General features: G+C 40.9%; 1 protein-coding gene across 2 annotated transcripts in view; it reads right to left on the bottom strand.

The window, feature by feature from the left end:
• The window catches only part of LOC125771128 (serine/threonine-protein phosphatase 4 regulatory subunit 1-like), a 103,443-nt gene that overhangs the window by 4,608 nt on the left and 81,753 nt on the right, over positions 1–17,082 (bottom strand). For both annotated transcript variants that reach the window (XM_049441459.1, XM_049441458.1), the window contains 4 exons: positions 5,502–5,653; positions 4,299–4,448; positions 281–451; positions 7–186 (listed from right to left, as the gene is read on the bottom strand). In XM_049441459.1, the coding sequence (XP_049297416.1) occupies positions 7–186; positions 281–451; positions 4,299–4,448; positions 5,502–5,653 (653 nt within the window). The remainder of the gene's footprint in view (positions 1–6; positions 187–280; positions 452–4,298; positions 4,449–5,501; positions 5,654–17,082) is intronic.

Raw genomic sequence — 17,082 nt, 5'->3', positions numbered from 1 at the left:
CATTACCTTTAGTGCCGCCTTGATCACCCAAAGACTTGTGTCGAACATGAACTTCTTGTATGCCGGTACCAGCACCTTGCGACGTTTTTCAAGCGTGCAAAGCAGTGCAATGAATGGCATCACCTCCGCACAGGCCTTGCGCACAGTCCAAATTTCATCCTCGCACAATTTCATGAATATTGGCAGCTGCAAAAATACCGGATAGAGTTGATTTCTCCCCAACTTCACACACTTTCACCGAACAAGCGGGATGGACTACAAGCCAGCATCTTTCACTTACCAGATTTTTTTCGAACACTTCGTTGCCTAAGACTTCGCACATCACGGGAAAGGCGGTGGCACATTCCTTGCGGACGAAGTTGATCTTACAGGTACACATTTTCACGAAGCGACTGTACAGTAGCTCGTGCGTCTTGGAGCAACCCACCAGCGGGGCAATCTTTACCATCAGCTGTATGCAGACGATCGCCATTGCAGACATGCGGCGGACGAGTTTGTTGTTGATCGAGTAGTTGAGTAGGTGTGAGTTGCGAATGCAATGAAACGTTATGAAAAGAGAGAAACAAATTAAAGAAAAAATTAGAAAATGAACAAAATAAACATGAACATTTGAGCGCATTGAATTAATATGAAAATAGACGACGGAACTGTGTTGTTGTAACCTTACTTTTGAGAGATTTAAAGCATATTTATACACTGTAGATCGAACACTAACTCACATTCAGTTTTGCACTACTCTTCCTGCCCAGAAGATCACCGGAGTGATGCGGTCGTATCGTCACACGGCCTAGCTCATCAAAGCTGGCTGTGATATGAGATATCATATCGAAAGTGCACCATTTCACAGCCACTTTGAGAGACAGGACATGCGTACGTTTATATTTCCAAAGGTCATCATTCTTATTCGTCACTAAGATCAAACACTTTACAACGCACTTATGCTTCTCCGAGATGAATATTCGATCCCGTGGCGCTCTTCAAAGCTGGCTGTGATATGCGAATTGGATACCCCACAAAGGACGCATTTCACAACCACTTTGAGAGCGGCACAGAAACAAATGCACAGTTGTGTTGTGAGGCAGCCGCTGACGAAGATCCGGCATAATCTTGATTATGGCCACGATGATTATCGCTCACGAGCAGTCAAACTCGTCAAAATGGCTGTGATATGAACATTGCTCAAATCAACACAGCACAACCATTTTTACGACCTGACCACGAGCAGAATCTTTCTTCCAGCTGTTTGGAGGAACACAATCAAACAAACACTTATCATGACGCTCATCATCCGCTTCAGTTGATACGGACGACCATACCTTAACATTGTTAATAAGATTACACTGTTTTGTTTAAAATAACCGTACTGGTGAGCTTTTAATTTAATAAAATCATATCGTGACTTATTATAAGGAAACAAGAATCAATTTTTGTCGTGTTTTAATTTATCATTTCTGCCACTAAATTCATTTCTTCTTTCGTCCGCCTGTACCACCAGATAAATTGTACCTATTTAAATGGAATTTGTTCATATATTTATATATATAGTGCGCAGTGTGCGAAAGGAAACTAAGGAAACACATATTTGAAAACAAATTTAAATCGAAAAATGAATAGAACAAAATGTGAACCTTTCTTCCGTTAGTGGGAAATTAAAACATCTATACTCCAAAAAACACCGAACCACGAGTACTATTTATGCATGGGGTGAGACGACCCGAGGACCAGATGTGTTTCAGCACCCGACCGAGCTCATCAAAATGGCTGTGATATGATAGTGAATAGCGGAAAACAAGTCCGGTTTATTTGGTGATAAACACATAGCCACAACCAATTGATGAGCCCAGTCCGTTGTGTGTGGTTTTTTCGATACGACTTCATTTTTGCGATTCGACTATATGTATTGGTTTTTTTTCCTATCACTAATGTAGAGTCTATACATTTCGCTTCCTTGCTATACACCTTTCACTATCGCTCCGCTATTCTATTTCGCATTTAACAAAATATTCCGGTATGATATTAATATTTTTTTAACACTTTACAACTTTGACTGCTAAATTATGATCCATCTTTCTTCCTTCCTCGTAAAAAAATTAAATGAAAATTTATCCTATAACCTACCTAAACTCAATATTGAAACGAGTGTTTTAACGGATAAAATCAAATTTTTAAGTGGTAGTACTATAGCGGAGAATCTTTTTATTTCAAGTCCTACAATCGTGGTCGAAAATGTACCAAAACGGATGACTTATCGGAAGAAATTCGTAAAACTAAAAATTAAATAAAATAACAATAGCATGATCGTAGCAAGATCAACTAAGATCGTATTGAGAGTGTAATAACCCACCGCAGGGCTCGATGAAGATCGGCAGGTGACGCGTTGCTCATCAAAGCTGGCTGTGATAGCAACTATCAGAGCAAGCTACAACAACCAGGTTTGATGACAACGCATTGCACCTGAAGCAGAGTTTAGTTTGTTTACAGTAAACGGTGGTATTTAAATTTGTGGTGGTAAAAAAAGTAAATCATTATACAATATCAACCGATACCAACCACAAACAAAAGAAAAACTTAAGTGTAATATATGGAAAAAGCAAAAACAAAACTTCCTCTAACTTAAAATTAAGAATTTAAAACTATAATTAAGATTTTTCTATCAAATATAAAAGACTTATAATAAAATAAACTGCAAAAATCATGGAATGTAAATAAGACACAACAATAAGTTATAAGTTAAAAGAAACAAACATAAGCAGCATTAATACATAATCACCACCACCATTGATTATTAACTTGAGTATCTCATGTTTGAAGTAAAAACAAAAGGACAAAAGCACAAAACTAAATAACACAAAACCAGCACACCACAGCACACCAGACCCAAAAGTGGACTTATTCCGTAAAGTCCTTACATTGTCAAGAGGATGCATATCCCTCGGTAAAGGTGCGTACGATGAAGATACTGCCGTTAATCACTCATTATTATACTCTATTGTATCTATCAACATGAAAGACAAGGTAGTGAGATCTACCAGTACTAAAGCCACTATCTCACTACCCATGTCTTTCTTGCAGACAAAATACAGCCAAAAGAAAATATCCATTCCACCACCAGCAGTAATAAGTAGTAATAAATACACAGACACACACACACACGCACACACAAATTAATAAGCAAAACCAACACAAACCAACACCACTAGTAGTATACGGTAGTCACACGTTTTAATGCTTCATAATTAGACAATGGAAAGCAGTCCACAAACCCCGCGTTGCGGGCTTGGTCCGACAATTACTTTCCATGTACTTTTTTACACACTGTTGTTTAACTACTTTGTCCAACACCACACATCATACAATGCATATCAATAGCTCCTTATTTTTAGCGCTTAATATTGTAACTACCTTTGTAATATGTACTTTACATTTCTAACTACGAATTAACCCTCAGTTGAAATGAAATTTATTATAATTATCCTGCTAATTTGTTGATTTTATTGATTCTTTTTTTATACACACGAGTAATTTTTGGGACATTAATCGGAAACACGACAAGAACTCCTTTGAAATGTTATCAACAAAGAAAATACAAGCATTCATCTATGTAATGCGTATTCTAGTTTTGAATAAGGCACCCCTAAAAGCATTATGCAGCACCTCCCAATCACCCAAAAAAGGCGTGTTAATATTTTCTCCTTAGCAGCGAAGTGTTTGGTGCTGTGACTGCAGATAACGAATATTAACACATATGAAGCAAAAGCTCCAGAAATAGGCGTCCTCCTGCTGACTGTTGTACGATAGATGAGCATTGCAAAACCCGGCTTTCTCAATGTGTCTTCAGTCACGTGTTCATAATACTATTGCTAAGCAGTAATCCTTTTTCTAAGAAAGTCAGTGAACTATTACAGCATATCTTCTGGAGACACAGATTGTGCACCCTCCCACTCTTACCCGCCTGTGTTTTGGAAATGATTTACACCACCCTAGTACTTGAAGTGTGAGCATAATGCAAAAGCTGTCGAACGATGTTGCATATAAAAAGAAATAGTAATGTACCTATGGTATCTATCCTCCTGACAAAAGAATGCCGCATAAAATAATCCACTAACACTAACCTATCGAAACGACGCAAAATATTCACTTGACGACACTTTTATTTTAAACACTTTTTTATCACTTCGCACAATAGTGTGTATATGGTAAGAAAATCTCAAGCAGCAGCAGGTATACAACAACACGCCATCGTCGTTGGCAGGATAGATCAGGGTAAGAAAGAAAGTTAGAGAAGCGCATATACTTACATGGATGTAGTTGGTGCACATGTCCATGAACTGCTCGTTGATCGGTTTGCTGACCAGCTCTTCGACGATGTTCAGCTTAAGCGTGGTCGCCCGGTCTAGGTAGCCTTTCTCAATCAGATACGTCAGTGATTCGAATGACGAAGCACGAACCTACAACAAAATGGATCTTAATTAATATCTGATGAAATGTAGCAAAATATACAATAAAAAAAAACAAAACTTTAAATTAAATCAACTATTGCTTTCTCTACTTCTGCTAACCAGCCAAAAGACACGTTTGAGCAATCTAAATCATCTTAAATAGATTCCATCATTCATCACCTGAAGCAGCCTATTACCCGCCCCCTTCCAGCAAGTACTTCACACATTCTAAACACAAGAAGCAAAGTCAGTTTGTGTCAGCACGGTTGTAACAATCATTAGAACATGTTAACAACGTACAAGTGGGCAACAGTTGAAGATGACTTTTATGCCACTCCGTGCAAAAGTTACACACCCAGCTTAGGTGGAAGCCGGGCCCACAGCAACAAGTAGTAAAGTCACAGCCAAGACGACAAGTCGCTACCAGCTGAAGTTTTCTCTGTGCAGGGAAATCCATAAAAAAATTACCGGGAGCTGCCCAACCATCCAACGTTCCAAACACGGCCCAAAATTGTTAACATTATGTAACGCAAATGTGAACGTGCGCCCGGCAAAAGCTTATGCACAAGGGCGGATGATAACTGTGAGAGCGAGATCCTGTCTGTTCTGCCCTTCTTGTTTCGCTATCTTTCACTCGCCCATTGAGTAGAAGGTGGTCCAAATGTGTGGGTTGGTTTCGAAGTGTGTATGTGTTGGAAGGAACCATATGCCCATACTGTAGGAGATAAGGTAGTGCCGCCAACAGGACTCAACTCTTGGGCTCCTTTTTGGGCTGGGAAGTAAATGGGGCGTGAATGAGCTACCCGAAGAAGCCACACGGAAATGAAATGATGTTCGCGATAGTTTGATTTTTCTTCCTGTGGTTACATTTGTTTGTTTTGTTGTTATTGAGCGTGAAAATATGTGTTGATTACTATTGGCCTTATGATGGAGCTTTTTGCGGATGATTGGGGAAAAGAGGATTTCAGTGGAGAGGGAGTCACTAAACCAAAGAACTTCTTCATTGACATACGTGGTTTGGAGTACTTTCGTTTGATTTTTTTCTACTTCAAATTTACTTACATTTGGCTCGTCTGTTAGGTAACGGACGATGATCTGCAGTATCTTCTCCAGGAACGCTTTGCTGAATATGCTTTGCAGGTCTTGGTCTCGATCGAACCAGCTCGCACAGTACTTCTGCAGCCAGCAGGCCAAGTATAGTCGTACGGACTCATCTGTAAGAAGAAAAAAAGAGACAAACGTTTAACTGTTAGTAAACCATTTTCAAAAGCGATCTTGCAGATGATCGAAATGTGCGACGCCTTATTGAATTTCTTGTTTAATTAAAAAAAGACTTCAAAGCATTTAAGAGTGAGCAGTAAACTTGACCGTAAATATATCCGTTTTTCGATTCTTTTCTTACTTTACTAACCACCAAACATTAAATCATGGAGTACAATCATGGAGTACAATCATGGAGTAAAGAGAGTACGCTGTTAATGTGGTGCTAGAGTTAACTGTTTGCGTTTCATTTCAAATTAATTTGGTTGCCTTCCGCGTGGGTTTACATCCACATCATGGTGCTTGTCCTCGCACGCAGTACTAGGATGCGAAACTAATTAATTTACCTTTTAATCGTTACACGGAAAGAAACAAGGACGAATCGCATCCGCTAGAAATAATATGAGAAACTTTTTCCCAAGCTGGATCCGTCTTGTAAAAACCGAACACTTTGGTTCACACTGTTGTTAACTGTTTGTGGTAGCCATTCCAGCCGTTGCTATTTAATTTACAACGTGGACAATTTATTTACCCAACATCATGTGCCGATAGGGATTAGATCACACAAGGGGGTTAAGGATCACATTTTAAACCACATACCTTTAAAGTTACGAAGGGTGCGGTTCTGACATGATAAACAAGAAAAACGATACGAAACATGTAAGGGACGATATGCTAAACTTCCTCCTGGCTCAGGAGTTTGTACCTTTTGTACGATCCGCACATACATTCAACGGTCTTCATAACTATAGTATCCCACTTAATACCCACAATTGATGAAACAGGAAAAGTACAAACCAATACGTCCTATGAGTTTCAAGCAAATGTATGGAGCGAGTAAAGTTTGAGGCGTTTGGCTAATGTTTGACCAAAACATCTATAAAAACTCTTAACAAGAGTCGTGAGGAGGACTTTTGGGATGGTTTTAAACTCAAAGGAAACGAAGGATGAAAGGAATAAAAATAAAAACTATTTATTGATCCGAAACTATTCCTTTAAAGTGGTTGGAGGGACGGTTAGAGTTGGAATTGATCAATCGCTGGTGTAAAGGTTGAATATGAAGGGGTTAGGTCACAAATAATAACCATAACAAGTTACACTTATGTTATGCGCCTAAACGAAGGGGTTAACAGCAGTAGTTCAATGTTGTTTCTACATAATATCACCAGAATCAGGAGAACAGTTGGGTAGCGTCCTCAACACTATCTGCTTATACAACACTAACTGAACTATTGTTGAGGACGATGATCTTGTAATAAACTTTAAATTCACTAACAGATCTTATCATTTTTTAAAACATAAAAATCCACATTTGATAGGGGCGTTGGTAGCAATAATTCAACAACAAAATGCAGACACTTCAAGACGTTGATGATGATGCTAACTCCTTTCCGTTCGTACTTTACCATGCAGAGAAATCCGATTTTCCGTTTGCAAAAACACTGCGCTCTCTTTCTCCAGGTTTTTTTTTTGTTGCATTCCACCGACAGATAGACGGAGAGCACGAATACAAAAAAAGAGAAAGAAGACGTAGCTGGACACTACACCCTAAATTGAGGTTATGTCATGTACCTTTTGACAGTAGCAGCACCGAAATGTCCTGACAGTTATGAGAATCACTAGTGTCCAGTATGCAACTTTTGAAATACACGATTGCGGGGGAGTCACTTGATACAATTTTACGTATCCTTTCTGGGTATAATATACCAAGAAACTGATTACCTTTTTGAACGAGTCTGTTTGCCACAGCATATGTAAGGCTCTAGAATCCTTCTGTCACTAATCACAACTTTAGAATATTGTTACGTCCGCGCTATGAAATGGCAGCTTTTCGAGTCTAGCAGTATTTTCACAAGGAACTCTCCAAATCTCCAACATGATAACGATGATCTGCGTTTGATAAAATGTGTACTCCGTGCTGCATCATATCAACCAGTATACTAGGGCGGGCACACATACTGGGCGCTGGCTCATCTTATCACTGCCGTAATACATCACTTTTCCTCGGCACGGTTTCTTCTTCTGCTGTATGGTACAGCGCGGAGCAAGTCGCACATTTCCAACCGAAGAACTGGACATGCCGATGCTGCACCGTCGACTGGCTTTTTCGAGGGGGCCAGAGAGAGAGTAGCTCATAACAGCACCACCACGGTACATTCACACACGTGTGCGTGCTTTACGTGAGAGGGTGTAGAGCTGGCAGCATTGGGTACATTCCAAAGTGTGCATGCTTGCTGTTGGTGTGCAGGGCACACTTTTATATAGCAACAGCTCTAGCGAGATTGTAACCTTCCTGTGAGCATGTGGGTGATGATTATGATGTCCCAGGAGCATCAGGCGGTATCATCGTGTGCGGTGTTGAGAGCCCATTACGGGATGACTTCGGTAGTGGGGAACTGCCACACCAACTGGCCAACGTGCACACGCACAAGCGCCCCCACAATTCACCACTAACACATGGACACGCACACACGGTTTGTATATCGATGATCGCGTTTTCATAGTGGAAACGGGTCGGAAAATATGCTCAGCATCCTTTTTCTTACCATCCGATGCTGGCAGAGAGACGTGAGAGAGATTGCATGCAAGGAAAGAGCAATTGTTGGTAACTAACACACACCAACCATCGCGGGGGAGTTGAACGATTAGCATGCAACACAACCATTAAAATACACCATTATTGTATATATCCTTTCGCTCTCAAACATTCGACTCAACTCTCGCACACTAACACACAAACCCCATCATCGCGCGCCCATTCGGCATTGCCATTCGCTGATAACAGAGATAACACAGTACGGAACGGAACGGATTGTATAGTGTAGTACTACTACCAGTACTACTACCCATTACTACTAGTACTACAAACACCACCTGCCCGCTGGAAGGGGACGATCCTGCGCGTACCTGACACTGGAAAAGGTTGCGTGCGTGGGGTGGGCTGTGCACACACGGGTGGGAAAAGTCGTACGATAAGAGTAATTGCTCATCTTAAGGACGTTCCTGCCATTATCATTGAATCTTGTTCTGAATGAAGTGAGAGTAACAGATCGGTGGTTGGGATGTGTGTGAGCGTGGAAACTCCAGAAAGAGTGGAGCTTATATACAGTGGATACGTCAGGATGAAACATGCCTTTTTTTTAATGTTTTACTCTCATTTCTTATTATTTTACCAAAAATTTGAACTCTCAATCAAATTTTGACATGTACGTCAAACTGGAAGGCATGGAATTCCTTCCATACAAATTCAAATTTTATTCAAGCAAGAGCATACATATAAAATGTTTACTTAAAGAAAAAACATATTTCCCTGAAGGCTGAAAAGTTCAACAGCTGCCTCGTCTAATTCATCATCTATTCGCTCGTACACTTTTAAATAGAAAAGTCTTCTCTTTTATTAAGTGAGAGTAAAAAATGAACATGAAGATAGGCACGTACACCACCATTTGAAGACGCATAGAAAAATGGAACAATCATTATCAAACAGATAGCAAAATAGAGTAAATTAATATTAAAAATGTGTGCTGAATATAATTTAAATGAAGCATATAATGCTACCTACTAATATAATGACAAACAAACTAAATTAAGTCTCTTCAAGACTCTAAGATGAAGCGTAAGGAAAACCCTCGCACACAGCACGTATCCCAGGGCGAACAGATTTCCACCAATTTCCATCCGTTCGGGAGCTTTTACTCGGTCGTTTTTAAGAATTTCTCTCATGATTCCGTGAAGCTACGCAACATGGAATGTTTCTCTGTTTTTGTTTTCTCCCACCGCCTGAAGGATTTGCGAATGGGGACTATTGGAGAGATTGACATTTTAACCATGGCGACGACAATTTTCCCAAAAAGGAAAAGCGCAGATCACAATTTCTCTCCCTCTCTCTCTCTCTTTTAAGCGATTGAAGAGCAAAAAATAAAATGAGAACGAAGCTTTTTTCTTCCATCTCCAAGATATGTCGTTTTTTGCTATTTCTCGTACTTCATTCACAAATACACGCACAACCACATCAGTATGCTGTCCATGTACTTGTGAAGAGAGCCTCCTGTGCCAAAGGAAGTGAATATAACGCTAAGAACTAGCGCGTATCTTGCGAGCAACACTTTTGATGAATTGTTACGTAAACGGCAAGACCTGGTGTGGCAGATGTGGCATCAAAATCTTGAAAAATTTGATGAAAAAAAATAATTGAAGTTGATTTGTGCGTTTTTTATGATAGTAAAAAGTAGAATTGATAATTAAAATGTAATAAAAAGAATAAAACTAAATAAAAATTTAAATACAGTCCAATATTTGATTCTATACCATCCTTCGCAATCGTCAATTTTTGTGCAACTTAAGAGCTCAGACATTTCAAGAGTGTATTTCTCTTGCTTCCCCTTTTAACCACAGGAAAGGAAAGCATCACAAACTAGCAGTAACAAGGATGCTGCAGCGAACCGAGCTTCTCCCAAACATTCATTCCCTCTGCTTACAAACCATCGTTTCTGCCCTTGAGTAGTAGCGTAGTGGGAAATGCTGCCTTTCTTTCTCTCTTTCTCTCTCTCTCTCTCTCTCTCTCGTTCCTCGCCACGGCAAAGTACATACATACACACGCATGCAATAGGCAGGACGAAAAGGGCGCGCCTGATTTTGGCCTAGCCAGTGGACACACACAGCTTACGGTGAAAGTATTTCAATTTGATAAATCAACGACCTCACGAGGAGGATATAGGAGAAGACCGGTACAGTCCATTTACACATCATCAGCGTAATAATTATTGGAACAAGTTTTTTCCTTCGCTCTTTTTCGTATGATAGCATTACATTGGGGATTGCTTTTGCTTCCCTTTTTTGTACAAATACGCACACAAACGCATGAACATACAGACACCAAAAAGCGCATACAAATACCAGCACAAAGTAGTACCGTACACTGCACACCACCTGGAAAAGCTCTTGGGTGGAGCTGCTGTGGGAAGATTTTTTTTTCTTAATTTGAAAAATATGTTTTAAAACGCGCAGGAAATTTCTGCGAGAAATATAAAAAAATGGCAATAGATTAAAAAAAATTAAACCTTATGGTCAGAAACCACGCTCAGAACATGTAGTAAGAAAAAAAAAGAATATTTTTTATCACCGGACCAGGCGTCTCCATCGCTGCGTACTATGTACTAGAAATTTTTCCTTTTTCTCGCTCGTTTCGCGAAAAACATACATTTAAATGCTTTCTTTTCCACTGTAAGGACGAAACTGTAAATTGTAGGATGTAATTGTGCTGCGGCAACGAATGAACTGGAGAGGAATAAATCCTTCCTGCGAATGCGGTGCATTGTTTGACGTATCAACATACACCTGTTTCCAGCTACGTTCAAATATCGTGCCATCTGCCTCAAACCGCATGCCGTCTGCTTCAAATCCCGTGCCATCACCTTCAAAAGCGTGCCACTACGGTCAAATCGTGTGCCACTACGTTCAAAATTGACAGCTGCTTGGATGCATGTTTGTTGTTTGTTGACAATTTACCAATTTTTTACCCGTTTGATGAAAAATGGAGTCAAAATGCAATTAATCCTTAGTTTATTCGTTTAGCTATCGAAAACCGATTAAAAACAATGCAATATTTGTGAATCATTTAGCAAAAGTGTTTGTTTTGTTTTGGTACGGCAATGCCTTCAGCTCGAGCTGTCAATTTTGAACGTAGTGGCACACGATTTGACCGTAGCGGCACGCTTTTGAAGGTGATGGCACGGGATTTGAAGCAGACGGCATGCGGTTTGAGGCAGATGGCACGATATTTGAACGTAGCTGGAAACAGGTGTAACATAAGAAAAGCGTATTGTTTTGAAATAATACCATAAGCTAAACACCGGAAATGTTTAAGAAAAAAAGTCAACTGCTTGCTTCAATAATAAACGATTAGAAGATATTTAATTTCGTTTTTACCGTTTTAGCCTTGAAGCTTCTATAAAGTAAAGACTTTTTAAAAGCAAATTCATATATTGTAAATGAAATACAGTAATGCTTAAGGTAAATTTATTACACCCATGGCTTCAACCGATCTATCTTAAGGTTTCAATCAGGCAAAACCTTCAACGGTAACGTTACTCCTGCAGGCAAATGGTTCCATCTGTGGCGTTGGGGGGTATGAATTAAAACCGTACCTCGTATCGACAGCATGCGAATATGTGCTCATATTTCTACTATCGTCTCACATTACGCTTGTACCGTACCGAATGTACGGAGCCGCGCGTACGGGAACGTGGTGGAAAAGGATGCCGTATCGATCTGGATCCGGTTTTGCATGTTCTTATGTGTTTTGGGGGACGACATTACGCGGGGGTTATGTGTATTAGTTACGGCTCTCTGTGTGTACCTCCGTTATATGGATGGACGCAAAAACCCATAGGAAACACATTGACATACACCACCGCCCGGGGGGGGGGGGTGTCCGGTGTCATTGCGACGGGAGTCAATGTGTTGAGGGTGGGACGGACACAACGTTCGTTCATTCATCCTCTGCATTCATTCATTTGTCCGTCTATTGATTTGTGTGTGGGGGTGTAGGAGAAAATGGAGGAAAATGGTTTGGTGCCCCCCACCCCCATCAGCAGTATATCATCCTTCCCCCTTCCACCATCCCTTGCATCGTTGTGCTCATTTGTTTTACCGTCGTACTGACCACTGTGTCCTATAAAGACAATACAAACATTCCATATGCTCGTATCGATCGAATGTGCTAAAAGACTTCCTTCTCCATCGGTCATTGATGATTGATGGTAAACATAACAAAAGAGACATGCATTGTTTTCGAATCATACCAATGAAATAAAACGACCGTTTAAATGTGTAAAGTGTAGAAAATAAATTATTTTAAATTAAATACAATTTTAAAGTAATCCAATACTAACAATTTATGAACTTCAATTGAAACTAATGTTTCCCCTTTAGGTCGTTTGTAATTTTAGTTTAAAATTCAATAAAAAGTAAGTCCAAAAATTAACGTTCTATTTGTGCTCCGCACGTCCAAAAACCCATTGGTTAATTTATAATTGATTATACCCATCCCATCGCGCTGATGTTGGAAGGCAACGCCAAACACACATCCACATGGGAAGAAAAGAACGGAAGGAAGCCAAACTGGGCACACGTCGTACCAGAGTCCACAGAAGGTGGAGTAGCAAACGACTAATGACCAATTTCTATTTGTTCAAATTCCCACTGGTGAATCTATCAGGGAAAAGAGGAACTCACTTTCCGGCAGGTCTGCACTACTTCCGTCCTCCTCCTCCCCGGGTAGGAACGCCCTTTCCCCCAACTGCTCCATCCTAGACGCAGTTGCACCATATATGAAGTTGTTTTTTTGTTTTGTTTTAGAAGACTCCAAGAGGAAAGGGTTTTGTTGTCATTTTGTCTTCTGCATTAGCAAAGCCAAGGTGGTATTTGCAATCAGGTTTGGACTCGCCTTCCGGTAAGAACGAAGAAGCGACACACAGCGCAAGAAACCCGCTTTAAAATGTCGCGTGCGGTAGGTGTCACAATCAATTAGATCATGGCGAAACCGGCCACAACAGGAGGTGGTGATGGTGCACACCGCCAAACGATGCGTTCATCGTGAGACACCGGATGCTACCACTCGTGTCGCGAGTAAGTGTCTCTCGCGTTGGCTTAAAACGGAAGTGCCCGGAAGTGGACCGTTGGGAAGGAGAGGGCTGGAGGGGGGACCGAGACGTGTGGGTTTCAGTGTAAAGTGAAGAAGCAAATCTAATCGCAGTAATGGTTCACCGGCATCTACACAACGGGGTTGAGCAAGAGTGGAGTAAAATAGTGGAGATGATAGCGTTTAGATTCGTTTTTTTATTTTTTGCACTACCCACACTTCTTCGGTTTGTTGTGTTCCTGTTCCTGTCGTTCACTGACAAATAATTTCACTTAACGAACCACATAGAGGAAACTTTCTGCAACAACAATAAATAACAAAAAAAAATCCCTAATGACAAACCGGGACCCTATACGCTGCAAACATTCGCCGCCGCCGGACATCGAACCCGAAATGTGATGATGATGATGGTGGTGGTGGTGGTGGTGCCTTGTCTGTACTGGTGGTGCTGGCCAGAAAGCATAAAAGGTTTAATATAAAAAACAAAAACAAGATCCACCGGACATGGTACTTCCGCCTAAATTGCGCACAAACACACATTGCCCCGTCGTCGACTACACTTTCGCCCTCTGGTTCAGCCATTCATGCGACACACATTTCATACGCGGAGACGGAAATGCGATAGAAATGGGATAGAATACATCGGATCGCCTATCTCTTTTCGCTCGTGTTCACTTGCCGTTCGCATAACGGTGGCATAATACCATGGCGGTGGAGAGACGTATCGACTGAGTTTGTGGTAAACTCACCGGAAGTTAGATGATTGACAGTTGGGTTTGAAACTAAGAAGATGGAGAGCGAAACAAAAAGCAAAAAAAAAGAGACACATGTGTGTTTCATTTTCAAGCTGCGGGGGAAAACCTCTTCTGTTGAGTGACGCAGACAATAAGAGCATGGCCCCGAAAAAAAAAAGGATTACACATCATGAACATCTCATCAATACGTTACCCAACCCTGACGTGGGGAGGGGGGGGTGTAGAAGAATTTCCTTTTTTGTGTTGCGATCGATGCTTTTGTTACTGACCTGTGGAAGATAGTGAAAAGAGGAAAAATTGCATCAGTAAAATTGAGTGAAAGAATATTTGTATAATTCTCGATCAAATTAGCTTAAAATAAAAAAAAAAACATTTCAATAATTACGGAATTTCCCAACAAAAGGTCCCTCTCCATTTCCCGTCTCTCTTGCACATGTGCTATCCAAACAAATGATTGCAAACGGAAGGAAGGAAGTTTCAATTTATCATCGCACCACGGTGCGTCACCAACGCGATCGTGACAGTGAAGTTGCGCGTGCAGAAAACAGAACCGCAACAGGAGTTGCAACGATGAGTTCCGTTGAAAATTTGTGTGTGTTTATGGATCAAACCAAAATCTGATTTTTTTTATTTTGTAAAAAGTGAAATAATAAAATAAAATAAAATAGAAAACATACATACCAACAATATAACATCATAACATACAAGAAATTTGTACTACCGAATGTTTGTTCTACTCGAATGAGTGAATGTTAGTTCTAGGACGAAACTTCTTGTAAGGAGTAACCTACAACATTGAGGCATTCGAATGGAGAAAGATCTATTTTTAAGCACACACCCCACCGTTCATACCTTACAATTCTTGGCCCTTTCGCTACCATGCTAAACGAGATACATAAATTTAATTTATAGATCTCCAGAACGAGAAGCTCTTTTCGTGGAGAAGCGACGTAAAAGGATGAAATCCCATCAACCCTTCTCTCTGTGTTCCACACCCCTCAGCAGAAGAATACGCTTCTGAAGAAAGGCTTTTCGTCCTTACACTTGTCACACAGCGTTCATCGTTATCGTCGGCAAGAAGGGAACCAAAAATAGGATATCCTCATTTGATAGAATCTCCATGTTATCCATGTTGTTGCTTCCTGTTGGAAGGTTTTTGGGACGGTTACAACAGCATTGGAGCATTGATAAATAAAGGACAGAATAACCGCTCACTTTAGATGCCTAATTTTCGATTGGTTCCAAAATAGAACACAACGTACGCGGTGTGTGGCTGTTGGAGCTGAAGTTAATTAAGTGATGGATGTTAACCAGCATTAGTACGTGCTGCTATTTTCTACCTTACTATTGGTTGTTAATTAGGAATTGATATTTTATTGCCTTTTTTTTTAAATGTACATATGTGATACATTTGAATTCCCAATTTAGGACGGATGGTAAACCAATCAACTTTCATTGGAATAAGAGAGAGATGTATATTGCCCTATAGGCAGAAAATCTCCAATATTGCATACATTTAGGCGTAAAGCAACGTGAAAAGAAAACGGAGTTCCACGGGGACATATAGAGAACATTGTTACATTTCCCTCACACTCACACAAAAATCATTCTTTTTCTTCTTCGTTACAAATCAGATCACATCCGACAGTAAAAACATGGCACAGCAGAAGATTTATCGTAGGTAGAGGCGCGGATATATGAGTCGGGGAGGGTCGAGAGTTTATGCCAACTGTGTTAAACGCGGGAAAGTGGTGTCTGAAGAAGATTTGTCAGAAGGGAGAACCAGCAAGACGACGACTGCTGCGTCACTTCCCCTGTTTCTGTTCCGATGATAGAAATATGCTGCAGCATTTCTTATGCACCCCAATGTAGAGCAGCAGCAGCGGTGTTGTGCCATCATTCTGTTTTTAGCCAGGAAAAGATGGATTGCTTCCTTCCGCTCCTTGTGTGTTTGGTCGCACCGTGCTTCCTTGTCGTGATCTTTTTCTTTACGAAGCGCGGCAGTAATTACAACCAACCACCAACCCATCAAACTCTTCCTCTTTCGCTCACTCGTTGCTACACCTCTTCTTGCCGGTTGTCGCCGTAAATAACAAAACAAGAGAGTTGGGTGAAGGGATAGAAGAATTGAAAGTTCTAGACGAGGTGCAAGAGCTTAGTAAACTTTACAATCAATATCTTCCAAACGGTGACATAGGAAGAAAGTAGAAAAAAGAAAGCATCAGATCAGATTAGTCGAATTTTTGAAGATTCTAGCTCTTTGAAAATCGAATCATTTCCCTATGATAGACGCTAGATCTCTCTCTGTGTGAGTGATGCATATTGGGGAAAAAGCTGGAAAATATGTATAACGCATAAAGAAACACAACTCTCACAGACAGCACACCCGGAATCTTACCCGGCGTATGGGATAAGTGTGGTGAATAGGGACAAGATAGAAGAGTCCCCTATCTTACGGAAGAAGCATCGGTACGCCCATAGGCGGGAAACGCAACGGAAGGAAAGGAAACGGGGCAGCACACATCATATCAGGGGACCGGATGTTGAAGACACCACACACCATCGTTCTCGTGCAGGGAATGGAAGAAGAACATCAACAGCAACGGTGGAATGAAACTAAAAACATATGCGTTGCGTGCGCTGCATGTGTGCTCTTCACTCACGTCGAGGCGCGACTGCTCTTTGCCTCTGGCTTGGTCCTTCCTTTTTCCTTCCCCATTTTCCTTATTCGATCGATGCGGCCCGTAAGACACTCCGAAAAGGCCTCTAGGTCTGTCGTCGTTTGCCCAGACAGGAAGTTACGGCCTGGGGAGTCTCAAATTACCCTTCGACATACCCAAAGGGAGAGGCGTGTGTGAGCGCGCGCGCGCGCGCGTTCTTGATCAAATACACGATCGTGGCATCATCATGGCATGCACGAGATCGAGGGAATAACTTCTCCGGTAAAGGAGCCGGCCACACATCACATTCAATGCAATTCGCTTCC

The sequence above is a fragment of the Anopheles funestus genome, chromosome 3RL, assembly GCF_943734845.2.
Source record: "Anopheles funestus chromosome 3RL, idAnoFuneDA-416_04, whole genome shotgun sequence".
NCBI classification, from domain to species: domain Eukaryota; kingdom Metazoa; phylum Arthropoda; class Insecta; order Diptera; family Culicidae; genus Anopheles; species Anopheles funestus.
Note: the sequence above shows the minus strand (reverse complement) of the source record. Positions and strands in the feature narration are given on the sequence as shown.